This window comes from Canis lupus, chromosome 12 (assembly GCF_048164855.1).
Source record: "Canis lupus baileyi chromosome 12, mCanLup2.hap1, whole genome shotgun sequence".
In the NCBI taxonomy this organism is placed as follows: domain Eukaryota; kingdom Metazoa; phylum Chordata; class Mammalia; order Carnivora; family Canidae; genus Canis; species Canis lupus.
In genome coordinates this window covers 46,698,652-46,718,376 of record NC_132849.1, presented here as the reverse complement: position 1 = coordinate 46,718,376, position 19,725 = coordinate 46,698,652, and the positions used below count along the sequence as shown (strand labels likewise).

General features: G+C 38.1%; 1 protein-coding gene across 5 annotated transcripts in view; it reads left to right on the top strand.

The window, feature by feature from the left end:
- UBXN2A (UBX domain protein 2A) overlaps positions 1–17,053 on the top strand; it is a 37,747-nt gene extending 20,694 nt beyond the window's left edge. For 3 of the 5 annotated variants that reach the window (XM_072770934.1, XM_072770933.1, XM_072770935.1), the window contains exons 4-7: positions 729–835; positions 3,253–3,390; positions 5,554–5,712; positions 13,789–17,053. In XM_072770934.1, coding sequence (XP_072627035.1) covers positions 729–835; positions 3,253–3,390; positions 5,554–5,712; positions 13,789–13,981 — 597 coding nt within the window. In that variant the 3' untranslated portion in view covers positions 13,982–17,053. The remainder of the gene's footprint in view (positions 1–728; positions 836–3,252; positions 3,391–5,553; positions 5,713–13,788) is intronic. The other 2 variants (XM_072770937.1, XM_072770936.1) reach the window with 1 other exon arrangement.
- The last annotated feature ends 2,672 nt before the right edge of the window (positions 17,054–19,725 follow it).

The window sequence follows — 19,725 nt, the reverse complement described above, 5'->3', positions numbered from 1 at the left end:
TCTTGAGAATGATACATGAAATTTTACAGAGGATGTGAGGGTTGGCAGAAGGTGGTCAAAACTTCCAATTATCAATAAGTACTGGGGATATGCACAATGTGATGACTATAGTTAACACTGCTCTATGATATAAGAAAAATTAAGAGAGTGAATCCTTGAAATTTTCATCACAGGGAGAAATTTTTTTCTTTCTTTTCATTGTATCTATATGAGGTGATAGAATCGAGCTGAACTTATTGTGGTAATCATTTCACAATATCTGTAAATCCAACCATAATGCTGTATGCATTAAACTTACATAGTGATATGTGTATGTTTCTCAGTAAAACTGGAAAAAAAATTGTAGTTTTGTTTGATAATAGATACTGACTAAACTGTGGTAATCATCTAGCAATATATGCAGTTACAAATCATTATGTCTATACCTAAATCTAACACAATGTTATATGTCAGTTATATCTCAGCTTTAAAAAAAATTTTCAGGGCAGCCTGGATGGCTCAACGGTTTAGCACTGCCTTCAGCCCGGGCCTGATCCTGGAGACCTGGGATCGAGTCCCACATCAGGCTCCCTCCATGGAGCCTGCTTCTCCTTTTGCCTGTGTTTGTGCCTCTCTCTCTCTCTCTGTCTCTCATGAATAAATAAAGTCTTAAAAAAAATTTTTTTTTCAAACCTTTAACTTGGTATGTTTTATTAACATAATACATTTTGTTTCTTATTGCTTTGCAGGTTGATGTAAGTATAAAATTATGGAAAAATGGATTCACAGTCAATGATGATTTCAGAAGTTACACTGATGGTGCAAGTCAGCAGTTTTTGAACTCTGTCAAAAAAGGGTAAGCAGGATTACCAGGGTGGCTCCGTCAATTGAGTGTCTGCCTTTAGCCCAGGATGATCTCGGGGGTCCTGGGATCAAGCCCTGAGTTGGGCTTCCCGCTTGGTGGGGAGCCTGCTGCTCCCTCTCCCTCTGCCCCTCCAAGGTACTTGTGCGCTCTCTCTCTCTCTCTCTCTCTGAAATAAATAATAAAATCTTTAAGAAAAAGGATAAGTAGTTTTTGTAAGTAGAAGGATTATCTTAGGCATGTTTCATTTGGAAAAATCCATATTATTGCATATAACTATAGTTGGCATGAATCCCAGAAGCAATATAAAAATATGGATAAATTTCATTATGTAATTATTAAAAACATATATACCAAAAGACATTTAAATGTAGTCAAAAGATAAGTGCTGGACTGGGGATACTTGTTACATGTATAAAATGCAAATAGAATATATACAGAGTTATTACAAATCAAAAAATGTAAATATTTTATACCATTTTGTGCCATTTTATCTACTTTATTATTATTATTTTTTTAAGATTTATTTATTTATTCATGAGAGACACAGAGAGAGGCAGAGACACAGGCAGAGGGAGGAGCAGGCTGTTCATAGGAGCCAGATGGAAACTTGATCCCAGATTCCGGGATCATGACTTGAGCTGAAGGCAGCCACCCAACCGCTGAGCCACCCAGGTGTCTCTATTTAATCTACTTTATAACAGAATAGCATGCATTTGGTAAAAATGAATGACGTTTGTGTATTAACGTAAAAAGATTTCTATGGTATACTGTTTTTAAAAAGCAGTTTGCAGAATACTGAATAGTATATATAGATGAGTACCATCTGTGGAAAAAATAATTATATGGAGTTTTACTGTATATGTAGAGAAAATCTAGGAGTTGCAGCACCAAAGTGTTTTGGGTTTTTGTTTGTTTTGTTTTTAAGTAAGCTTTTGGCTCAACATGGAGCTTGAATTCATGACCCCAAGATCAAGAGTTGCATGCTTGGGGTACCTGCCTGGCTCTGTTAGTGGAGCATGTGACTTTTGATCTTGGGGTTTTGGGCCCAAGAGATTGTGACTTGGGCCCCATGTTGGACATAGAGATTACTTTAAAAAAAAAAAAAAGTCACAAACAGATGGAGTCTGCTCATCTCAAGTTTACATTATTCCAAAGAGAAGCATCTTGCTATACTAGAGAAAGCCCCAGACTGAGTCCACATCCTATCTCTTTTACTTTGATCTTTCTCTGAGTATGAAATGTAAAAACTTTTTAAAAATTCTGCATGTTTTATATTTGATTTTGTTATATCTAGAGTAAGTCTATCTTTTTTTTTTTTTTAAGATTTTACTTAGCCATTCATGAGAGAGACACAGAGAAAGAGTCAGAGACATAGGCAGAGGGAGTAGGCCCCATGCAGGGAGCCCGATGTGGGACTCTATCCTGGACTCTGGGATCATAACCTGAGCCAAAGGCAGACGATCAACCACTAAGCCACCCAGGCGTACCATATATTTTAATTTTTTATATTTTCACTTAAAAATGGAAATGAGAGCCTGATTTTTCTAGCACATTTTTAGTTTTATTCAGATACCTATAAAATGATCAAATTATTTAAATTTAGCAGTAGTCATCAAATATTTTATGACTTTCATACTATTCTAGGTACTACTGCATAACTCAAGCTGTTCATGAATTTGTAATTTTAAAAATTACTCTGTATTCTTTGGTTCTTGGTATTCATATTATTTGACTATATTATTTTAAGAACATTTAGTTTGGGGGCACATGGCTGGCTCAGTCATTGAAGCCTCCACTCTTGATCTCAGAGTTGTAGGTTTGAGCCTCATATTGGGTATAGAGATTACTTAAAAACAAAATCTTTACTGGTGCCTGGGTGGCTCAGTTGGTTACGTGTCTGCCTTTGGCTTAGGTCATGATCCCAGGGTCCTTTGATCAAGCCCTGCATTGGGCTCCCTGCTCAGCAGGGATCCTGCTTCTCCCTCTCTCTGCCACTCCCCCGCTTGCTCTCTCTCTCACTCTCTGTCAAATAAATAAATAAAATCTTTTTAAAAAACTAAATTAAAAATATTAGGGAATTCCTGGGTGGCTCAGCAGTTTAGTGCTTGCCTTTGGCCTGGGGCGTGGTCCTGGAGTTCAGGGATAGAGTACCGCATCAGACTCCTTGCATGGGGCTTGCTTCTCCCTCTGCCTGTGTCTCTGCCCCTCTCTCTCTCTCTCTCTCTCTCTCATAAGTAAATAAATAAAATCTTTAAAAAATTAAAACATTTAAAATTACATTTAGTTTTTATTGTGAAGATTATATGCCTCTTGTTTCTATGTATTTTTAAATTCTGTGTACAAAGTAAGTTTTTCAGAGAAAGAAAAAACGTTGGGAGCTTTATTACTTTGTTTCTTTACCTTTCAAGGGAATTACCTTTGGAATTACAGGGAATTTTTGATAAAGAGGAGGTGGATGTTAAAGTTGAAGACAAAAAAAATGAAGTATGTATGTCCACGAAGCCTGTGTTCCAGCCCTTCTCAGGGCAAGGTCACAGACTGGGAAGGTGAGTAGGCTCGTGATCTGTCCTTTCCATACACATCTTGACTAATATTCAGCTTGTCATTATTTTATATTGTCAGTATTTTTTATATTATCATTTCTCTCATTGGAAATGAGATGTTTCATGTTAACTTTTATGAGGAGTCCTAACTCTTATTTACCTTAGTGTAAATTAACATATACTGACAGTACATTAAGAAATCATGGGGATCCCTGGGTGGCGCAGTGGTTTAGTGCCTGCCTTTGGCCCAGGGCGCGATCCTGGAGACCCGGGATCGAATCCCACATCGGGCTCCCGGTGCATGGAGCCTTCTTCTCCCTCTGCCTGTGTCTCTGCCTCTCTATCTCTCTCATGAATAAATAAATAAAATCTTTAAAATTAAAAAAAAAAAAAGAAGAAAAAGAAATCATGGAGGCTTTTTTGATGTAACCAAATTAAAAGGACCTAGATTATTGAGGACCTTAGGCAATTCATGGGCAAATCTTTTTTCTCCTTTGCACCCACTACGTGAGCATTGCCATTAATGTTACAGAGTACATATGCTAGCTTCTGAATATAGGGTACGTTTTATAATTACCAGTGCCTTCCACATTATATTCTGTGATAAGTATCTGAATTTGAAGTAATAAAAATGAAAAAATGAGTGATAAAGTTAGTATCCCTATCAAAGCCTTTAACTGTCAAATTTACAGTCTTCATCATATGTAAGTAGGTTAGGTTTTTTTTTTTTCATTTTTTTAAAATTTTTATTTATTTATGATAGTCACACAGAGAGAGAGAGAGAGAAAGAGAGAGGCAGAGACATAGGCAGAGGGAGAAGCAGGCTCCATGCACCAGGAGCCCGATGTGGGATTCGATCCCAGGTCTCCAGGATCGGGCCCTGGGCCAAAGGCAGGCGCTAAACCACTGCGCCACCCAGGGATCCCTTTTTTTTCAGTTTTATTTATTTATGATAGAGAGAGAGGCAGAGACATAGGCAGAGGGAGAAGCAGGCTCCATGCACCGGGAGCCCGACGTGGGATTCGATCTCGGGTCTCCAGGATCGTGCCCTGGGCCAAAGGCGCCTAGGCGCCAAACCACTGCGCCACCCAGGGATCCCACGTTTTTTTTTTTCTAAGATTTTATTTATTTATTCATGAGAGACACATACACAGAGAGAGAGAGGCACAGACACAGGCAGAAGCAAGCTCCATGCAGGGAGCCCAACGTGGGACTTGATCCTGGGTCTCCAGGACCACACCCTGGGCTGAAGGTGACGCTAAACTGCTGAGCCAGCTGGGCTGCCCTCTAAGTAGGCTTTATGACAGTATACAAAGAGGTTAGATATGTGGTCAGTCTTATGAATTCTCATAGATTATCCAGATTGATAAAGATATCTGTATATTCATCCACACATATAAAATTATTCAGATGTGACTTTCAGAATAATCAGGATATACTTTGCTTCCTTCCCCCCCCCCCCCCCCGCTCCCCTTTCTAATACAAGAACTAATTTCTATAGAGAAATACAGGGCTCAGACTCAACTGAGCTATCCAGCACATTCCCCCCTGCCTTTTTTTTCTTTTTTTTTTTTTCTTTTTATTTATGATAGTCACACACACAGAGAAAGAGAGAGAGAGAGGCAAAGACATAGGCAGAGGGAGAAGCAGGCTCCATGCACCGGAAGCCCGACATGGGATTCGATCCCGGGTCTCCAGGATCGCGCCCTGGGCCAAAGGCAGGCGCCAAACCGCTGCGCCACCCAGGGATCCCCTGCCTTTGTTTTCTTTCTGTTTTCTTGGCCTGTTTTTGTTTTTGAGAACTTCTAAATTCTTATAGAAATTTTAATCTGGGGAATAGTACATAAAGGTAAAGTTTACAGATATGTCAGCCCTATAAAATTGTCTATTCTGTAAGACATTATTTGAATAATTACTCACAATATGTTTACATAGCACTCTACAGTCTTACAAGTTACTTGGATATGTATAATTTCATTAGGTGCCTACATTCATCATATATGATGGACATAAGTAATATTATATCTTTGTGTTTTTATTGAGCTGTGACTTAATAAAATCTTCCTAAAAGGTATACTTAATGTAAAAGTTTTATAGTAATTGTTCAGTGATTAAGTTCTGCTTAATAACGATATTCATCTAACTTTGTTGTCTGGCTTTTCTTAGTGCCACACCAAAAATTGTTTCTAAGTCAAAGAGTATTGAAGTTGAGAATAAAAATAATTTGTCTGTTGTTCAACTAAACAACCTGGAACCCATCACTAATGTACAGATCTGGTTAGCCAATGGAAAAAGGATTGTCCAAAAATTTAACATTTCTCATAGGTGAGTCTTCCATTTCATTATTTGTCTGAATTTTTTCATGTTTAAATTTCTTTTCAGGTCATTCAGCAGTTTTTAAGAATTAACCAAGAATCTACCAGTTCTCTAAACATAATATATCTTGATAGTAGAAATTTTGGAAATTAATGAAGTATTTTCAGTTTGTTTTAGGATTATCATTTTTATCATTTGATTGGTTTTCCTGTATAACTAGATACATAATTTTTATTTTATTTAAGATTTATTTATTTATTTTTAGGGGGTCCCTGGAGAGAGAGAGAGAGAATCTCTTAGGACATACTAAAAATAATTACTTTATGGGGCACCTGGGTGGCTTAGTTGGTTAAGTGTCTGCCTTCGGCCTCAGGTCATGATCCCAGGGTCATGAAATCGAGTGCTGCATCGGGCTCCTTGCTCAGAGGGGAGCCTGCTTCTCCCTCTGCCTCTGCCTTCTGCTTCCCCTGCTTGTGCGTGGGCTCTCTCTCTCTCACTCTCTCTCTCTCTCTGTCTCTGTCAAATAAATTTTTCAAATCTTAAAAATAATAATTCTTTTAAAATTACATATCTAGGGCAGCCCGAGTGGCTCAGCGGTTTAGCACCACCTTCGGCCCAGGACGTGATCCTGGAGATCCGGGATCGAGTCCCACCGTTGGGCTCCCATGGAGCATGCTTCTCCCTCTGCCTGTGTCTCTGCTTCTCTCTCTTTTTCTCTCTCTGTGTCTGTCTCTCAGGAAAAAATAAAATCTTTAAAAAAAAAATTATATATCTAAGGGGCTCCTGGGATTGAGCCTTGTTTTGGGCTCTCTGCTCAGTGGGAAGTCTGCTTTTCCCTCTCCCTCTGCCCTTCTCTCTGCTCATGCTCTCACGTGCTCTCTCTCTCTCTCTCAAATAAATAAAATCTTTAACAAGAAAAAGATTCTCTCTCCCCCTCTTCTTCTGCCCCCCCTTTACTACACACACACACACATATATACACTAACCCAGAATATATACCAGTATATTTATGTGCCTTTACTTGATCATCTCTTTCTTTTTGTGCAAGAAGTGCTGTATTCTGAATGTTGTGTTAATGATTTTTCTTTTATTTATTATTTTATTAAGTACATATGTATATTAGAAAATACTGAGTTGCTTTGCTCATTTTCAAATAATTAGTTTAGATTTTTTTATTTTTAAGATTTTATTTATTTGTTCATGAGAGACACAGAGAGGGGCAGAGACACAGGTAGAGGGAGAAGCAGGCTCCATGCAGGGAGCCCGATATGGGACTTGATCCCAGAACTCCAGGATCACGCCCTGAGCCAAAGGCAGACGCTGAACTGCTGAGCCACCCAGGCATCCCTCGTTTAGATTGTAAAGCAGTCATAAATAGGGCTCCTGGGTGGCTCAGTCAGTTAAGTGTCTGGCTTTTGGTTTCTGCTCAGGGTATAGTTTCAGAGTCATGAGATCAAGCTCGAGTTGGCTCCATGCTGAGTCTGTTTGAAATTCTTTTTCCTCTCCCTCTGTTCCTCCCCCCACTCCCACTCCCTCTCTCTAAAATAAATTTTTAAAAAATCATGAACACAGGGATCCCTGGGTGGCGCAGCGGTTTAGCGCCTGCCTTTGCCCCAGGGCACGATCCTGGAGACCCGGGATCGAGTCCCACGTCAGGCTCCCGGTGCATGGAGCCTGCTTCTCCCTCTGCCTGTGTCTCTGCCTCTCTCTCTCTCTGTGACTATCATAAATAAATAAAAATTAAAAAAAAAAACATATATTTAAAAAAAAAATCATGAACATACAAAAGTTTTAAGAACACTATAAAGAATATTCCCCTTAAAAAAAAAAATTCCCCTTAGCCATTCAATAGTAAGTTGCCAGTCTGATGACCCATCACTCAAAATACCTTAGTGTGTATTTCCTACAAACAGATATTATCCCTCTAACCATAGTTCAGTCATCTGAGAATAACATCGATATGCTTCTATCAGCTAATTTTTGGGGCCTATTCAAAGTTTGCCATTTAATCTGATATCATTCTTTTTACCCAAATGCCTTTCAGAATCACACATAACATTTAGGTGTCATGTCTCATTTGAATTAATAGTTCCTCAGACAGAGAAACCTGATTCTTTTTACTGGACAATGGTATTGAGAAGCCAGGATCTGAGTAGTAGGGATTCTCACTGCTTGATTTTCCTACTCCCAGGCCCTCTCAGTGGAGAGAGCTATAGGTGTATATGCACATATATCCATATACATACATAACCATTTTTTACATCTTTATTTTTTATGTCTTTGCATAATGAAAAGCATGAGTTCACATAGATACCTCCAAACTCAGTATACCAAAAATTGGCTTTAATTTTTTAAATTCATTTATTTTTTTGGCGGGGGTGGGGGTGAACAGGGGGGATGGGCAGAGGGAGAGGAAGAGAAATCCTTAGACTCCCCACTGAGCATGGAGCTGATGGGGGTCTCTCGATCCCAGGACCCTGAGATCAGGACCTGAGCAAAAACCAAAAGTCAGACACTTAACCACCTGAGCCACCCAGGCACTCCTCACTTATTCTTTTTTTTTTTTTTAATTTTTATTTATTTGTGATAGTCAAACAGAGAGAGAGAGGCAGAGACACAGGCAGAGGGAGAAGCAGGCTCCATGCACTGGGAGCCCGATGTGGGATTCGATCCCGGGTCTCCAGGATCACGCCCTGGGCCAAAGGCAGGCGCCAAACCGCTGCGCCACCCGGGGATCCCCACTCCTCACTTATTCTTAATGGATTTACTGATTGATTGATTAATTCTCCTCTGGATAACCAGTCTCTTTTTTCCCTGTTGGCACCTCCCCTACATGAAGACTCCATCACTCTCCTTGGGCTGTAACTATCCTGGTTGAGTTCCCACTTCATTTCCCTTCTCTTTCTGCTGAATTTCTGACACATCATGCCAATGATCTCTTCACCCTCTTTGGCTCTAACACTCTGTGATCCCTTTTCTCCCCCATACCTGTTTACGTTTCTTCACCCCTTTCTGGTTCTCACATGCTGCAGTTGGCTTCTCCTCTGTAAGAGGATCTTTCTGTTCTGCTTGAGACAGCCCACTCCAGGCCACTTCTCCTACACCTCAATTTAGATATATTCCTCAACCCACTTGGTTTCTGACACACCTTACATCCTTCTACAGGGATGCCCTCCTTGTGCTTCTCAGGCTCTGACACAATGCAGACGGGCAGCTTTCCTGTACAGATACCTTCTTAACTGTGCTTAGACTGATCCCCTGTTCTGGTCCACCTTAGCTCCCTATCATTTCTCCCATTTTCTCCTCTACTAATGGCTTTTGGATGAAGTTCAGTAAGGAAACAGAAAGCCTGTTTTGCTTTTTATTTAAACTTGACATGAATGGAATCATGTTATACTGCAACTTTTTTTAAGACTCATCCAAAAAGAAACTCATCCATGTTGATGTGTATAGCTGTATCTCATTTATTTTCATTACTATACTATAATCTATTATATGAAATCAATTATACATTCTATTTTTATTGGTAATGTCCAAGCTTAAATTTGTTTATATGGATATATCAGTCAGCATTGCTCAGTAAACATCCAGAAAAATCTCATGGCATGGAATAATACTTCTTATGTGTCAGCTCATGTGGCTTTGCTGATCTCAGCTGGGCTCATTCATATGTTGGCAGGTCCTCTAAAGGAGCCCTAATTTAAGCTACAGGTCTGAGTCTAGGTCTACTTCTTGTGACTCTCATCCTTGAATCAGCACCCTACTTGTCTGTGTTCTCAAACGGGCTGAGGCTCAAGGCTGGTCCCACCAAGCACATTTACTATCACTCTACTAACATCCCATTGGCTAGAGCAAGTCACATGATCAAGTCCTGTTAATTGCACTGTTTGTGGAAAACACTTCTTTCCTGACCCAATTGCTATGTCATCTTTTTGTAAAGCAGATGATCTGTTCTGGACTCTGCATTCTGAGTGGGTCCATGTAGCTTTCCTTTTGCCAACTGCACATTCTCTTAATTGCTATTAGTTTTTAATAAATTAATTTACTGCTTTATTTTCCGCCTTATTTTATCAGTTACCTGTAAAGCTGTGCTAAAATCTACAGGTATAATTGGATTTGTCTATTTCTCCTTTCTTTCTTTTAACATTTACTTTTTATTTGTTAAAGCTATGTAGTTAAGTCTGTACAGAGGTAAAATTATGTGTTTAAATGTGTTTTTTGTAAAGAGTTTTGAATGTAGTTTTTATATCTAGGTTAACAATCTTTTTTGGTTCCTATTTTGTGCTTTTGGGTTTTGTTTTTAGTTACCACCTATTGAATGTTTTCTATATATCAGACTTTCTTCAGGGTATTTCACTTATATTATTTCTAAATGGCAAACCACCTTAGCTAGAATCAGAAAGGTGATGATCATAATAATAGAAGCCAAAAAAGAGAGAGAGAGAGAATGTCCTCCTTATCACGTTGGTTTTCTAGCATGTCTTTTTTTTTTTTTTTTAAGATTTTATTTATTTATTCATGAAAGACACATGCAGAGGGAGAAGCAGGCTCCATGCAGGGAGCCTGACGTGGGACTCAATCCCGGGTCTCCAGGATCAGGCCCTGGGCTGAAGGCAGCGCTAAACCACTGAGCCACCCGGGCTGCCCAAGACATACTGTTTTATCATTTTCCCAGGATCATGCCCTGGGCTGAAGGCGGCACTAAACCGCTGAGCCACTGGGCTGCCCCCACCCCCCAGCTTTTTTTTTTTTAAAGATCTAGCATGTCTTCATAGATGTCCATGAGAAAGGCAGTTAGGGGGTGACCTCTGACTTGGTTGTAAATCAGATAACTGATTTAACAGATTGGGATATTTGGAAAGACCACTGTCCTGTAAAATCCCTTTCAAATAGTTGCATGCACTTTCATGCACTAGTTTGATTATTTCCAGAGTGTACTGGACTTCTCTCTCCAATATAGCATTATCATTATAGCCAGTAGTGTTAGAGATTATGAAGTGTCTTTGGTTCTAGACAAAGGTGTTTCTTATATGCTCCTTAAGAAATGGGTCGACAGGGCAGCCCAGGTGGCTCAGCGGTTTAGCGCTGTCTTCGGTCCGGGGCGTAATCCTGGGGACCCAGGATCGAGTCCCATATCGGGCTCCTTGCATGAGACCTGCTTCTCCCTTTGCCTGTGTCTCTGCCTCTCTCTCTCTTTGTCTCTCATGAATAAATAAATAACATCTTAAAAAAAAAAAAAGAAATGGGTCGACATATTGCATCTCACTATCCCAAAATTTAAATCCCTGAATAATCCATTGTTGATGTTGCCAGCTATGACAATTCTTTGCATCCTGATCTTATCACAATAAACTCAAACTTCTCAGATGGATCTTTTAGCCATTCCACTAATACTGTGGTGAATAACTTCATAGTTTTGGGGCTGTTTTTCAAATATTGCAGTGATGTAGTTCATTTTCTCATGTCAGTCATTTTGAGTGACTTTAAGAGAACTTTCTGAGAATGCCATACTCTGTGATTGGCTGCATTTAACTCAGTAGCATCTCTGGTTAATTTAAAGGCTCTTTCACTTCTGGGGCGTCTGTGGCTCAGTTAAGCGTCCCTCTTGATTTCAACTCGGATCATGATCTTGAGTCTGGCATAGGGCTTTGCACTCAGCAAGGAATCTGCTGGAGATTCTCTCTTCCTATCTCTCTCTCCCCCTCCCTGCTCTTGTGTGCACGAGAGCTCTCTCTGTGTCTCACTCTCACTCTCTCAAATGAATAAATCTTTAAAAAATAAAGAAAAGCTCGTTCACTTCTTTCATCACTGCATAACAGCCCCAAAATAAACAAATCTAAATTTTTCACTATAAATGATCTGGACCACTGGGTTGAGGTCATCATTCTGCTCTTCCCTGTGTAGGACATAGGTGGGCGAGTCCAGGCTCAGGAACCCACCACCATCCATACATGCGCCACTAGTTCTCTGGTCTCCGCTGCCATAGCTTCTTACTGCTGTTGCTGCTAGGGCAGTGGCAGCTCTGGGTGACCGGGCTCAGGCTCTCTGTCCTGAGCAGCCTCCCTGAGCCGGAAATAGTCATCATCTCATCTCGCCTCAGTCCTCAGCGGAGGTGGCTCATGCTTTGTTTTTTAGTTTTATTTTTTAAAAGTTTTTTTTTTAAGATTTTATTTATTTATTCATGAGAAACACAGAGAGAAGGCAGAGACACAGGCAGAGGGAGAAGCAGGCTCCCCACAGGGAGCCCAATGTGGGACTTGATCCTGGGACTCCCCCTGATCAAGCCCTGAGCTGAAGGGAGACGTTCAACTCCTGAGCCACCTGAGTAGTGGCAATTAATGAATTTTAGTGAATTGATTGGGAGAGTTCTGCCTTTCATGATACGACATATCTCAATTCTGAATTGCACATCTTTTCACATTTTAGCATTTCTGAAATGGAGGTTTCTCCTAAAATCCATGGTTGGCTGCATGGCATTCTTTACACAATTGTTTATTTTTTTTAAGATTTTATTTGTTTATTCATGAGAGAGACACAGAGAGAGGCAGAGACACAGGCAGAGGGAGAAGCAGGCTCCATGCAGGGAGCCCGATGCAGGACTCAATCCTGGGACTCCAGGATCACACTCTGGGCTGAAGGCAGGTGCCAAACCACTGAACACCCAGGGATTCCCCACACAATTGTTTTTGACTTAGCATCTGCCTCAAAGCATGCAGAACAAGTGTCAGCTGAACATAAAACATCTCAGAGACAGTAGTCTTTTTTTAAAGAAATTCTTTATCACCAACACACCTATTAATACAGAGGGCTGGTATTATATGCAAAAACATGTACCGCGTATTGACCGAATCAAAAGTGATTCGAAGGACTTGAGTCTAAACAGTGTTCAACTATTAGGAATGGCTTAACCATTTTATTCTAATAGAAGTATATGCTTGATTTGAGAAATGTTTACATGAGATTAATTCTGCTTTCAATAAATATGAAATAAAAATTCTGAGTGTTAACATATTTGTCATAATCTAGATTTTTTTAGCAATATATAAAATGTCTTAAAATCAGTAGCATCAAAAAAAAATCAGTAGCATCTTAGTTGTAATGAACTCTGTATGCATTCTCTAAATACATACACATATACTCAAGTGAACATAACTGAGCTACCTCCAAAATTTCAATTATTGTATGATAGTGTTGATTATACTAACTGAAATTTTACCCACACTAAGTTAAGAATTTTCCTAATTGTTTTTGAAACACAGCATGACCTGATACTTAAGAGATAGAGCCAGGTCTACATAGGTTACTAGTGTGACCATTTCTGATCCATTCAGAGCCAGATATAGGCATATAAACTTCCTGTTACAGGAACTTTCAGATATATACACACAAAAAGAGAAGTTACAGTGATCCTTCACTGAGTTCCACTGAACTATTTTCAGGCAAATCTAGACTTTGTATAGTTTCTTATGTAAATATTTCAATATATATCTCTAAAAGATAAGTACTCTTTAAAAATGTAACCATGGGGGATCCCTGGATGGCTCAGTGGTTTCGTGCCTGCCTTTGGTCCAGGGCATGGTCCTGGAGACCCAGGATCGAGTCCCACATCGGGCTCCCTGCATGGAGCCTGCTTCTTCCTCTGCCTGTGTCTCTGTCTCTCTCTGTGTGTCTCTCATGAATAAATAAATAAAATCTTTAAAAAAAAAATGTAACCATGGGGGTGCCTGGGTGGCTCAGTCAGTTAAGCATCTGCCTTCAGCTGAGGTCATGATCCCAGGATCCTGGGATTAGTCCCCACATTGGGCTCCCTGTTCAGTGGGGAGCCTGCTTCTCCCTCTTCCTCTGCCCCGCCCACTGCTTGTGCTTGCTCTCTGTCAAATGAATAAATAAAATCTTAAAAAAAAATCCTTTAAAGAATAATAAAATGTAACCATAACATTATATAAGACTGATGAATCACTGAACTGAGTCTAATATATGTTAATTAATTAAATTTAAATTTTAAAAAACAAAAATGTAACCAGTTATTACTGTCATATTAACTCAAGTTTTCAAAAAATTATAATAGTTTGTGCTATTTTACAGGATAAGCCACATCAAAGACTTCATCGAAAAATACCAAGGATCTCAAAGAAGCCCTCCCTTTTCCCTGGCCACAGCTCTTCCTTTCCTCAAATTGCTAGATGAAACACTCACATTGGAAGAAGCAGATTTACAGAATGCTGTAATCATTCAGAGACTCCAAAAAACTGCTGAACCTTTTAGAGAACTTTCATAACATTGATTTTTGATACACTAAGTGGAAAGTTTGCAGAGAATGATGGTTGTTAATGAACATGCAAACCAAAATGAGGGAAAGGATGTCAGATTTGCTGGACTTTGGGTTCGAGCACTGTTTAACTCCCTCCTGATGAGAAGATTTTTAAATCAGTACAAGTTAGGAAAGTGAACTATGACTGGAAACTCTATTCAATGCACTTTTTCCAAAAGACTACTCAGAAAGAAAGCTACACTTATTTCAAATACCAGTTAATTCAACAATAAGATATATTAAATTGCTGTATCGTATAGAATCTTAACATGGTATAAATTAGCCAGTGTATTCACAGCATCATTCATTCAAATATTCCCAACCAGCAGTGATTTATTTAGATGTTAGCTGTCTCAGATTTTTTAAAAGCAATATATTAAGAAAATTATACATGGCAGGTTAAAAACATCAATGTAATTATTTTATATCTGAGATACAGTCAGAAGGCTAGAAGGAACTGCTTTCACCACAGCTATGCCTGAATATCAGTGTTCTCTATTATTCACTTATGGCAGGATTTACTCATATTAATTTGGCATAATACCTAAAATGTATTTTAAGAATAAAATTGTGCAGCTTAGTATAATGTCAATATTAATCTCCTCCCATTTCTACATTTTCAAGAAGTGTAATTTAAACAATTTTTTTTTTATCCAGGAACCCTAGTTCATCCCTTATTTTATTTTATTTTGAAAATTAGGTATTTGTTTTTAGCTAACATTTTAAGTAAACCTTTCATTTGCTACCACTTGCTTAGAATCTAATGCTTGTGTTGGCACATTGCTAATTAATATTTTTTAAATGCATCACATAAAGTATGGTTTTCTATTCCAAATACCAGAGTCAACCTGGATATACATTAAAGGATTATTTATTACATCCTGATGCCACCAAGGAAAACATGTTCTGCATTTTAGTTTTTTAACCCAAACTGGTTAAACTTCAATATTTCACTGTCAGATTGAATTCCCTTGCCTGAAATAAGTTTAAGAAGTTTTTTCTTTTCCCTGCAAATTATCTATTGAATCTTATGTAAAGCAAAATAAGGAACTAAATAGCCATATCTATCAGCAGTAATGTTCACAGGGCAGTGGGTATCTGCTGGAAAGAGTAGTTTTCCAACTTCTTGGTCTCAAGACCTTTTATTTATATGGGTTATATATATGATACTGAAAATAAAAAGTTATAAAATACTTATTCATTAAAAATAGTAAGCACATGTTAATGCAAACCACATTTTAATGAAAATGCATTTCCTTAAAAAATTATTAAGAAAAGTGGAAATTGTATTCCAGTTTTTGCAACTATCTTTACCGTCTGACTTAACGAAGACAGATGGAGTCTCATATCTGCTTCCACATTCAATCTGTTGTGATATTACACATCATGTAACCTCTAGTAAATGCTACTGTATATTCATGAAAAATTGGGAGTGTGGGAAATAATAATGTCTTAGTTTGGTTATGAAAATAGTTTTACTTGAAAGAACCATTCTTACAAAACAGTGGTTTACAATGATTCTCAAATCTTAGTGTAAGAATCCTTTGGAAAGCGTTTCAGAATGTCTATTTCAGGCATCTACCACACACATTCTGATTGATTGTATCTGGGATAAATCCCAGATCTCTGCATTTGTAATCTCAAGTGAGTTTTAGGTATGTAGTAGAAGAACCACTGTTCAGGGTTCACTATGCTTCCACCCTAAAAAAGTAAGCCTGTGTGCTTCACCATGGACAGTGGAGGACTCTCCACTGAAATGGACTTCTGGACCTTTCAGTTTTATCCTTTATCTCCCACAGTTTGTTCTTAGACTGTTCCCCTTTAACTCTTAACTAATCATGATACAAACCTATCCCTCCTCTTCTCTAAGGACAGCTGAGATGAGGCTACAACATTTAAATGAGGTTTTCATTAGAAGCTCAGGAATAATAAGGGAAAAATACACGTAACAGATGACCTGGTTTATAAATACATCTTCTGTTTGAGGTCCATATAAAGACTGCCTTCTCATCTAGCTCTCAGCCTTCCATATGGTAGAGGCTTATCAGGAAGACGAGGAGGGCAAAGGAACCTTTTTGTCATTTACTTTCGTAAGTGAACAGATATATAATAGAAAATACTGAGTATGTTTACAGCTGTAGTAGAGCCTTCTCTAATGAAACATAATGGCATTCTTAAAATGAAGGAACAGTAAAAATCCACAAACTCAGATATAAAAATAAGATAATTGTTAATGTATTTTCCAAGAGTCTGTAAGAAAATGTTTCATAAAGGCCTATCATGAAGCATTGTGTAACTTAATTTGCATAATTTTTAGTCTATGTAATTCTCCATATATTTCTATAAAGGGGCTTCTCATTGGAAATATTTTTCTTGTACCTATAAAAAAACCTCCTTTGTGGATTTTCCAGTTTATAATTACTTATCCCGAAGATACATTGGAGATTTTCTTGTGTGTACATGTGGAATACACCCCAGTGAGAAATTCCTATGGAGAAAGACTCATCATCAGCAATAACCTTCATCTTTGTAACTGTGAACACTTTCATTAATGTGAATAATATTCTCAAAGGCTTTCTAAAATCGGAATCATCCGATACCTTAAAGTTCAAAATTGTAAAGTTGTTAAATAAATGTGTAGATTATGCAAAACATACTTAAAATATAAATTGAATTTGGCAAGGCAAGGGAAGACAAACTTGAAAATACAGGTGTTGAATACAATTTGATCTACATAGTTCCAAAACTTGCCAGTTTCTTAAAAATCATTGTTAAGGCTGATACAAGAAGTACATTTCTAGTTTTATAGATTCTAATTTAATGGTTAAATTACTATGCATTATGCAGGTTATAAAACTGTTCTTATTTATTTTATATACTTTTCTCATTCAGAATACTTTTCATTACTTTTCGTTGTGTTGGAAATATAGCATCATGCATCTGTTTCAGTGCCTTATTTTTAAAAGCAATCTTTTGCTAATGGTTGAAGAACTGTTGTCTTAAGAATGAAATATTTCATTAAAAGGAACTGTGAAATAATCTACAGTTGTTTCTTATATAATAGTTCTATCTGGGTGCATTTGTTATTTTGATTTGTCATTGGCAGTTTGAAAATCAACATTTATTAGGTGCCTTCTGTTTGCCAGGTACTTTTAATCAGTGTTACTTTAATCCTCAGAAATGTTAAAATGATATTTTTAATACTCAGAGGTGGGTTTTTAAAAACTACATGTGTCCTAAGTTGAACTAACATGAAGGGTCCTTGTAGGGTTTACTTCTGTGTTCTTTCTCTGAGTACAAACCATTTAATTAAATTGCTCATCACACTAAATCTTCAAATAGAAGTGGCTTATTCAGTGGACTAATACTTGGCTCTTTGTCATTTGCTTTAAATATTTTTTCACATAATTCATATCATTGTAGAAAATTGTAAAATGCTGAAATGATCTTTATTTTTTTGAAATGATCTTTAAACCACCTATTTCACCTTTCAAATATAACCTCATAACATTTTGGTGTGCATCCTTTCAGATATTTTTAAGTGAATCAGTGTTTTATATTAATTAAAAGGCAGGCTTCTTTGTTATTGTAATCCTGTTTTATCTCTTGAAGCCTAACATTTATTTTTAAAAATTACATTAGAAACATGTCATCACTTTAACCAGAATAATAGGACAAATGCCTTTTATTACATTTTTGTTATGGGGGGAGAAAAGATGCAGGGTTTCTTTTCTTTTTCTTTAAGATTTTATTTATTCATGAGAAAGAGAGAGAGGCAAAGTCACAGGCAGAGGAAGAAGCAAGCTCCAGGCAGGGAGTCCCACGTGGGACTCGATCCTGGGACTCCAGGATCATGCCCTGGACTGAAGGTGGCGCTAAACCGCTGAGCTGCCCGGCTGCCCACAGCGTTTCTTTTTTTACTTTTCTTTCAAAATTAAAATTGTGGTAGTACATGCAGCGAGTACAAATAATGGGAAGGAAGTGCTTCCAGACCTAAAAAAATGCATATTAAATGAAGTAGGTAAAAGTAGATTATCCAAAGAAACTCCTGCTTGAGTTTATTTAAATTTCCAAGGAATTAAATGTTCAGCACACGCATTATCTAATTAACCTTTGTTGATAAGGCTGCAATCAAGGAAACAAAGGGTCCTCATTTTGTAGGTTAAAGAATTGAGGCATGTTTTGTAGTATATACAAATATTGAATCATTACTTTGTACCCTTGAAACCAGTATACTGTTACATGTCAATTATACCTCTTTTAAAAGAATTGAGGCATAGAAAATGAATGATTTGCTTTAAACTGGGTAGTATATACTTTAGGATTAAATTTAGCTATGATAGAAAATCTAATAGTGGCCTACAAAACAAAATTTTATTTATCTCCATGCAGAAGTCCAGAGGGAAGCAATTCAGGAGTGGTAGACTGACTTCAGGAAACCTCAGACTTGTGTGTTAATCAGCTAACACTAAAACTTAACCCCCAGGCTCAAGAGGGCTGCTCTAGCTCCAGTCACATCTACACTCCATCCAATGGGAAGAAGCACACACAAGCACGCACCTTTCTTTTAAAAACAAACGAATGGCCTTATTGGAATGCAATTCACACATCTTAAAATTCACCCAATTAAAGTGGGTGGCTTTAGTGGCTTTTAGTATAGGCATAAGATTGTGCAACCACAATCTAATTTTAGAATATTTTTATCCTGTCTTAAATCCCCTACTCAGTCATTCTCTACCCAAATTCCTAGGTAACTGCAAACCTACATTTTTGTCTGCAGATTTACCTATTCTGGACGTTGCCTATAGATGGAATCATATAATATACGGTATTTACACCTTTTCATTGTATGGATATACCTGCCACATTTTATTTATCAGTTGATGGACATTGGGGTTTCCCTTTGGGTTGCAAGTGATGTTGCTATGAATATTTGTGTTCAAGTGTTTGTGTAAACATGTTTTTTTCTAGGGTATATACTTAGGAAGAATTGCTGGGTCATACAGTAATTGCATGTTTAACTTTTTGAAGTGCCAGAGTTTTCCATAGCGCCTCCAGCGATTTACATGCCCACCGGCAATGTGTGATTTCTCCACACCCTCCCCAATGGTTGGTACTGTTTGTCTTTTTAATCTAGCAGTCCAGGGGCGTAGTGTCTTGTAAATTTGCATTTCCTTAGTGACATAAGCATCTTTTTTTTTTTTAAGATTTATTCATTTATTCATGAGAGACACAGAGAGAGAGAGGCAGAGACACAGGCAGAGGGATAAACAGGCTCCTCACAGGGAGCCCGATGTGGGTCGATCCTGGATCCCAGGATCATGACCTGAGCTGAAGGCAGGCGCCCAACCGCTGAGCCACTCAGGCGTCCCAGCATAAGCATCTTTTCTTGTGCTTATTGTTTGTCTATCTTTGGAGAAATACCTGGAAATCTTTGCCCATTTTCAGATTGGATTGCCTTTTATCGTTGAGTTCTAAGAGTTCTTTATATATTCCAGTATCAGTCTTTATGATTCCCAGATATTTCTCCCATCCGGTGGGTTATCTTTTCACTTGGATGGTTTGCAGCACAAAGCTTTTGATTTAGGTAGTCCAACCTGTGGGTGTCCCAAGAAGCGTTGTCTATCCCAAGGTTATGAAGATTTGCTCCTGTTTTCTTCGAGGTGTCTTATAGTTTTATTTAGTTAGTTTTAGCATCCACACTTGGGTCT